This window comes from Grus americana, chromosome 1, assembly GCF_028858705.1.
Source record: "Grus americana isolate bGruAme1 chromosome 1, bGruAme1.mat, whole genome shotgun sequence".
Taxonomy (NCBI): domain Eukaryota; kingdom Metazoa; phylum Chordata; class Aves; order Gruiformes; family Gruidae; genus Grus; species Grus americana.
The window spans coordinates 218,856,578-218,864,423 of NC_072852.1; the positions used below are offsets into that span (position 1 = coordinate 218,856,578).

Consider the following 7,846-nt stretch of genomic DNA (forward strand, 5'->3'; position numbering starts at 1 on the left):
ACGTCCTTGAGCTCTGTCTTTGGAGAAGGTTTTCTATCCCGCCTCCGTCGTCCTGTGCTCCCTTCCCTTCGTCTCCTCACCCTTTTCAGTCTTTCGAGACCCTTCCAAACGCTTCCCAGAAAAGACCACGGCCCAGACAGGCACTGACATTAAAGAGGAAAAGTTTTGTTTCCTCGCAGTCCTTCCAAAAAAGACTGAGCTCAACCAGTTTTCCTTCGCCTTGGAACGGGAGCCCTGGCCCCACACATCCGGATCCGGTAGAAAATTTTCCAAAAACGTGACTTAGGCAATAACAGGAGAACTGAGCAGAGGAAGGGCAGCCTCTGAGACCCGAACTGAGCCGCTCCGCTGAAGGCAGCAGAGTCCCAGTTTATGTGCAACCCTCCACCGCCTTCACCAGCCGGCGGGTGATAACCTGGTCGGTCTCTGCCGTGCCACAGACGGACGGACGGTCGGTGATGGCCGCGCCGGGGGCCGTCCCCTCTAGCTCTAAAAGACGAGGCACTTTGTGAGCACAGCCGCCGGCGCAGGGAAACACCGTCTGCGTCCTGTGCTGCCACGTATGATGGCTGCCTCCCTTGTTTTCCCATCAGTTTTTAAAAAAAACATAAGTTTTTGGTTTTTTAAAACCCTTTTATGGTCTTAAACAGCTGAACACGCATCTTCCGTGGGGTACCTGGCAGCACGTGCCATCGCGGACACACCGTGTTTCCCAAAGGTCAGTCCCGGGAGCTCTGCTCAGCGGTGGAAATGCCCGGAGCAGCCGTGGTGTGCGGTGTGCGCTGCGGCTGTGCCCGGAAAACCACCGCAGCCCCTGCCTCAGCTCCACGGGAGCAGGAAAAAATGTTGGGGTTTGGCGTCAAATGTATTTTCCAGCTTCTTTCTCACTGTCTCTTCCTTTTTGTTTTGAGACGTGGATGCCAAAGCTGGCTTAATTCAGAATCTTTAAACTTCAATCAGACTAGGTAAAGGACAAAGCATGCCTGCAACTGAACTTTCAAGAATAACATTTCAAAATGCCAAGCGCTTTTCCGCTAAATGAGGAAAGCATTGAATTTTAATTTCTAGAACTGCACAGCAGACAGCTGCAGTGACCGAGCAGCAGCGAGAGAGCGTAGCCGGAAAATGCATTTCGGCTCAGAAGCCTGCCCTCAATTGAGTTTCGTGGAGCTCCGTGCCATTTGCTGAGCTCTCGGCTTGGCGATGCTCCTGAAGGCAGTGGCCGGGAGGTCAGCGTAAGTGCCCGGGCGGGCAGATAAATGGGAAGATAGAGGGAAGGAGCCGCTTCCGCAGCATCTCGGCGTCTGCGGGTGGAAGCAGCAGATAGCACAGGAGGCAAACCTGAGTACTGGGGGCAGCTCTGTCTCTTCTGCCTTCCCCGGCTCTCCTCTTCCAGCGTGCCGTGCCAAATTCCTCTTACTTAGAGGGGAAAAAAAACCCGCTTGGTGTCTTTTAGCAGAAAGCAGGGAAGTGAAATGGGCCAAATCCTTATAGCCAAAGACCCCCCACTCCATTTACGCCCACCCAGGACGCACCCAGCGTCTGCCGTGGGGGAGGAAGGAGAAGGGATGATTTCAGGGCGCACAGCACCGCTTCGCTGCACACCAGCGGGGCCTGAGAGCCTCTTCTGCTGCTGCTGGGGGTGCGACCATCCTCACCAAGGCTGCCCAGCACCCAGCACCCAGCACCCAGCGTGGGTCTTTCTCCACCGCCTCGCTGTCAGGATCTGTGCGGATGCAAGGGATCTCCCTATAAGCATCCTCGCGTTAAAGTAGCCTGTGGAGTTAAATATGGGAAGATGTAGGAAGGAACGAGGCGGTAAGGGAAGGGGGAAGGTGATTTGGGCAGCAGACGGGTAACCCCGCGCCGGCTCTGCAGGGAGCGGGGATTCGGGAGCCAGCCAGCCCCTGGCTCCATCTGCAGTCGGCCGAGGGAAGTAGAGCCCGGCCGGAGCCCGAGCTGTGCCGCAGCCAGTCTGACCGTGGACTTTGTTCGCCGAAGGGACCCAGGACGGTCCCTCTGTGCCTGGCACAGGTGACGGTGTGTCCTGCGTGCGATGCCGTTAGCTCCCGGAGCTCGCCCTGGCCGAGCGCGGACTCCCGCTATCCGAAAGCTCCGGGCGGCAGCTCCTGGGGGCAGGAGAGCGAGCGGAAGCCGAGCCGGAGCTCTTTTGCCGTGCGAGCGAAACACGTCAGTGCGGGGTGCTCTCCTCGTGTGCAGGGGGGGGCCACGGGCGACCCGGCCCCGCTGTCACAGCGTCAAGTGCAGGGACACCCCGGTACCAACCCGAGCGTGGTTGGTGGCACGTGTGAAGGTCCCGGGTCTGTTCTGAAGCCCCCTCCGGCTTTGTTCATCCACCCTGCGGGAGCGGGGGGGGAACGGCAAACCCGTGTCCCGCCTTCCCCACCAACCCCCCGTGTCCTCCTGCCTTTCAGAGGACGTCCAGATGACCGACAAGATAACCATCTCCAAGCAGTTCAAGGAAAAGGTTATTCGCCCCATCTTGAAGGTACAGAGGATTATTTTTCTTCCATGGTTTATATTTCAGGTGTCCTGAGCTTTGGTCACTCGGCCATTCGATGCGATAGCCCCGGCTGTGAGATAAGGGACATGAGGTCATTATTTTTTTTTCATTTTCACCCACTCAGAAGTAAGGTCGGAGCCCAGCAGAGATAAATAACAGCTCCTTACTCGCTCCCTGTGCTCTTGTGTTGGAGCAGCGACGTGAGGGCAGGAGGGGAACGCGGGCTGGGAGGTGCTGCAGTGGGGTTTTGGGGCTTCCCTGCTCTCCCGGGGTCACCGTCTGCTCAGCTCCTGCTCTGCTGCAGAGGGGCCAGGAAATCCTGGCCGCAGCGACACGTCCTGACGGCACGAAGCTTCTCTCAGATGTTTCTGCAGCGCTTCAGGGCGCTGCTCACCTGGCAGCTCCTACAGAGACCGAGGATTTGGCCTCCCGGCGAGAGGCTCGGAGCGGAGCCGGAGAGCAGCGAGGGGTGTTGCTGCGTGAGGCTGGGGCAGGAGCAAAGAGCAGAAGAGGCAGGAGCGGGGCGTCCGCCGCAGGACAGATTCATTTCTAGTTCCTCTTGCCATCTCCGGAAGAATGCGTTCCTCCTGGAGGCCACGCTGAGAGCTGATCCCGGTGATCCCGGTGATCCCGGTGATCCCGGTGACCCCAGACCTGGCAGGATGGATTTGCAGCTCGGCGCGGGGCGGGATGGCAGCCGGGGCCTGGCTGCGTGGATGCTGAGCTGCGGGAGGTGGAGGTGGTCCCTGGGGAGCGTCACCGTCACGGCTGTCCCTGTCGGGGTCACCCACCCCGTCCCCCCTGACCTTCCCCCCTGTCCCCCCCCCCCCCCAGGCTCACTTCAGACGAGACGAGTTCCTGGGGAGGATCAACGAGATCGTCTATTTTCTCCCTTTTTGCCACTCGGAGCTCATCCAGCTCGTCAACAAGGAGCTGAATTTTTGGGCCAAAAAGGTAAAAACCGTCTGTGGCTTTAGAGGTAACTTCTCCAGAGATGCACGAGCAGGAGGAAATCTCTGCCCAAGCCTTCATCCTCCTGATGAGGAGGCAGAGCCAACGTACATCTTTACCTTAGCCTTACCCGCTGTTCGACACGAGGGGACCCTGCTCGGGCGGGCAGGGACCTCGGGGAAGGGGGGGACACACGGTTCCTCCTGGGTGGGGACAGGGACGAGCTTCACACCACGTTCAGACACATCATTGTCTCGTTGGGTTTTGCACATCCGAGCTCTCCGGGGGGCTAAACAGGAATTAGGGGACCACTGGCGATGGTGGCTCTGGCCCGGGGGAGCTCTCCCCATCCCAGGGACTCTCTCACCCCTCCGTGCTGCCCGTGCTGTCCCCACCGCGCAAGGAACGGGGTGCCAGGGTCGCTCGAAGGCGTCAGTAACTCTTCCTCCTCTTCCTCACCCGGCAGGCCAAGGCAAGGCACAACATCACCCTGCTCTGGGACAGGGAGGTCATGGACGTGCTGGCTGACGGCTACAACTTGCACTACGGTGCCCGCTCCATCAAACACGAGGTAAAGGGGAGAGCTGGGAGGGGGTTATCGTTCGGAGGGTCCCTGCGATGTGGGGGCTCGTATCCTGGCTTGGATCAGCAATGGTGTGGCCAGCAGGACCAGGGCAGCGATCGTCCCCCTGTACTGGGCCCTGGTGAGGCCGCACCTCGAGTGCTGGGTTCAGTTTTGGGCCCCTCACTCCAAGAAGGACATTGAGGTGCTGGAGCGTGTCCAGAGAAGGGCAACGGAGTGGGGAAGGGTCTGGAGCACAAGTCTGATGAGGAGCGGCTGAGGGAACTGGGGGTGTTGAGCCTGGAGAAGAGGAGGCTGAGGGGAGACCTGATGGCTCTCTGCAACTCCCTGAAAGGAGGCTGTAGCCAGGTGGGGGTCGGTCTCTTCTCCCAAGGAACAAGCGATAGGACAAGAGGGAATGGCCTCAAGTGGTGCCACGGGAGGTTTAGGTTGGAGATCAGGAAATATTTCTTCACCGCAAGGGTTGTCAGTCACTGGACCAGGCTGCCCAGGGCAGTGGTGGAGTCCCCATCCCTGGAGGTCTTCCAAAGACATGGAGACGTGGCACTTTGGGACATGGTTTAGTAGACGTGGTGGTGTTGGGTTGACGGTTGGACTTGATGATCTTAGAGGTCTTTTCCAACCTTAGTGATTCTGTGAGTCTATGAGTCTATGTCCACGATCTGTGGGAGGAAACGGCACGGCCGGTACGCTCCAGAAGGAGACAGGGGACAAGCAGGATGAGCAGGAGATTCCGGGATCCTGAGGGCAGGAAGGAGAGCTGCCGGCTCCCCGGGAGGCTGCTGGCAGGGGGGGTTCTCATGGGAGCTGGTTCTTCTTCTTCAGGTCGAGCGTCGCGTTGTGAACCAGCTGGCAGCCGCCTACGAGCAGGACCTGCTGCCACGGGGCTGCACCCTGAGGATCACGGTGGAGGACTCGGACAAGCAGCTGCTGAAAACCAAAGACAGCTCTTCCCCCGCAGCGGAGAAAACAAAGCTGCCCACCCTGCGGTTGGAGATAGTGGAGAAAGACAGCAAATCCCGAAAACTGGACATCCAAGCGCCTCTGAACCCAGAAAACATTACTTACTTCTTGTAGGCAGCGACGAGCACTCCTGGAGCGCGCGGATAATAAAACACCCTGAGACTCGGAGTGTGCGATCTGGCCACGCCGGCGAGGGCAGGCAGGGCCGGGCACGGGCAGGAGCTGCCCGAGCGGGGTGGGCGCGGAGGGGCTGCGGCTGTGGGTGGCGAGGTGCCGCGCTGCCGATCGGGGACAGGTGGGGGGTCCCGGGGTTCCGCTTGGCACAAGAGAAGGTGTGGGAGCTTTTTGAGAAAGGGGAGAGCAGATTTCAGACCGTACGGGAGCCGGGCTGTCCGGCTCGGGTGGGCTTTGTCCTTGCCCCGGGAGGGGGTCGGGTTTGCTGGCTTGGGCTGCGGCCGGAGGGGCTACGGCAGGGGCCGAGCGCGTGACAGCTCGGGTTTAAACGCCGCCAGGCACTCTGACTCTGTATTTCGCCCGCTTCTCTTTATTTATTGCAATAAACGGCGCGCACGTACGACCTTCTGCGTCTCACGCGGGCGGGGTGAGCAGAGGTGGGGATCGCCCGTGGGCAGGACACGTCCCCGGGGGGCTCCGGCATCTCCTGCCCCTCGCTGGGAGCCGGGACCACCACGGGCCAGGCGACATCCCGGTGCCACCCCCTCGCTAAGTGCTCCTCCCCGCTGCTTTTCTTCTGACCTGCTCCCAGGAAATATTTAATATCTCGGGCTTCACCGCGCTGCTCAGGTTGTCCCCGGTGTCGGAGCCGGAGCCGGTGGCTCTCACCAGGCAGAATCGGATTTTTCCTGCGTGTTTGTGGGTGGGAGGTGTCGCTCTCCCAAAGCGTGGTTTGCAGAGCGGCCCCGTGAGCTCTGCAGGGACTGATCCTGCCGGCAGCCGGACCCCCGGCCAGGCCACCATCACCCCGCCGGGACAGCGGCGCTTCACCGACACAGCACCGACTGCTCCGGCCGGTGACGTGTCGCAGGGGCGGGTTATGAAGAGGGGGAAATTAAATACAAAAAGGAAATCAAACCGAATAGCCCTCCCAAATTCCTAAGCCGTAAGTCGCAGTCAGAGGTGGCAGCGAGCTGCCGGGGTCCCGTCCGACACGGCGCACCGCTACGTGAAGTCCCCCTGCCTGAGCGTCCCCGCCAGCGCTGCCGGGCCACGGCATGGGGGTAGTTTTGGCGCTGGCACTCATTTTCCGAGGGATCCGTGAAGGTTTAGGGGCTGCCTTGACCCACCTTTCTGTCCCTGTTGCCTTTTCCTGCCACGGGGACCCGAGCGCTGCTGCCAACAGGGAAAAAAAGGGGGAAAGCTCTGCCGAAACGGAGCTGCTGGGACGGCGAGTGGGGCTGTGGCATCGCCCGTGCTGGTGGTCCGTGGGTGCTCGGCTCCTCTCAGCCCCTCTCTGCTGCCCGGGCAGCGCCGGGCTGGCAGCCGGGTGGGTGATGGAGCAGGACGGGACGAGCCAGTTCCCCCCCAGCGCCGGGATGCGGGGGGTGGCAGTGTCAGGGGATCCGGCTGGATGGGGAGCGGGGTCTCCGGCAGCAGGATTTGGCCTTTACCAGCGACAGACAGCGGGATGGCCGGAGCGGGTTTCTCCCTCTGGGTTGTCCTGGACCCTCTCGGGCTGAGACTCGCTCCCCTGGGAGGACTGGGAAGAGATTCGGCCGCCGCCGTGGTGGCACCCACCAGCAAGTGGCATCCCCCAACGCGCTGTCACCTCCCGCAGCCACCAGACGCTGGCGAACGCCAGCACCGCGCTCGGCTCCCTCCGGCCACGCTCCAGCACCGCACCGGCCCGGTGCAGGACGGGCAGCCCGGGGCGGCACCGCGGAGCTGGCGGGCGAAGCCGGGATTCCCCAGGGTCTCCCCAGGTGCCCGCCGGGCCCCAAACCTGGGGGGGCTGCGAGGGGAAATGGGGCTGAAAGCGGTAAAGTGCGCGATGGGGGGGCAGAGCCGGGCGTGCTGTGCCGGGGTGCGCAACGGGGCGGGCATGTGTCTGCACGGGTGTGCGTGGGAGCGCACGGGTGTGCACGGGGGTGTGCGTGGGCACGAGGGCAGTGCTGCGTGGCGCTGAGGCTGACCCCAGGGAGGAAGGCTGATTCCCTCGGTGCAGCCCCAGGGAGCGGCTCCCTCCCTGCCCCGCGTGCCGTGACACCAGCACCGCCACGCCGACACCGCCGGGCTGGGGGCACCCGGTGCCGGGGCTGTCACGGGGGCTCCTGCACGGCAGCGGCAACCGGCCACGTCACACCTGGAGCTGCTGGCTGGACGCACGGACAGCGGGGAACCCACGGCCATGAGTGCCGAGCTGTGCCGTGCCGTGCCATGCCACACCGTGCCGTGCCGCGCCGTGCCGTGCCGCGCTGTGCCATGCCACACCATGTCACTCTGTGCCGTGCCGTCCTGCCACACTGTGTCATGCCGTGCCACGCCACGCTGTGTCGTGCCACGCTGTGCCGTGCCATGTCAGGTTGTGCCATGCCGTGCCATGCCACGCTCTGCTGTGCCATTCTGTCACACGCTATGCCGATCTCTGCCACGCTTTGACGTGCTGTGCCGTGCCGTGTTAGGCTGTACTGTGCCATGCCGTGCCGCGCCATGCTGTGTCATGCTCTGCCATGTCAGGCTGCACTGTGCCACACTCTGCCACGCCGCGTCACCCTGTGCCGTGCCGTGCTGCACCACTCCGTGCCATGCCGTGCCGTGCCGTGCCCGGCCGTGCCGTGTCAGCCCCCCAGGAACCGCAGCCACGAGGG

General features: G+C 62.2%; 1 protein-coding gene across 4 annotated transcripts in view; it reads left to right on the plus strand.

The window, feature by feature from the left end:
• Nucleotides 1–5,189, plus strand: part of CLPB (ClpB family mitochondrial disaggregase) — an 86,639-nt gene extending 81,450 nt beyond the window's left edge. For 2 of the 4 annotated variants that reach the window (XM_054807578.1, XM_054807587.1), the window contains exons 13-16: nucleotides 2,436–2,509; nucleotides 3,359–3,478; nucleotides 3,942–4,046; nucleotides 4,884–5,189. In XM_054807578.1, coding sequence (XP_054663553.1) covers nucleotides 2,436–2,509; nucleotides 3,359–3,478; nucleotides 3,942–4,046; nucleotides 4,884–5,135 — 551 coding nt within the window. In that variant the 3' untranslated portion in view covers nucleotides 5,136–5,189. Of the gene's footprint in view, nucleotides 1–650; nucleotides 1,475–2,435; nucleotides 2,510–3,358; nucleotides 3,479–3,941; nucleotides 4,047–4,883 lie in introns of those variants that run through there. The other 2 variants (XM_054807606.1, XM_054807597.1) reach the window with 2 other exon arrangements.
• Nucleotides 5,190–7,846: the final 2,657 nt, after the last annotated feature.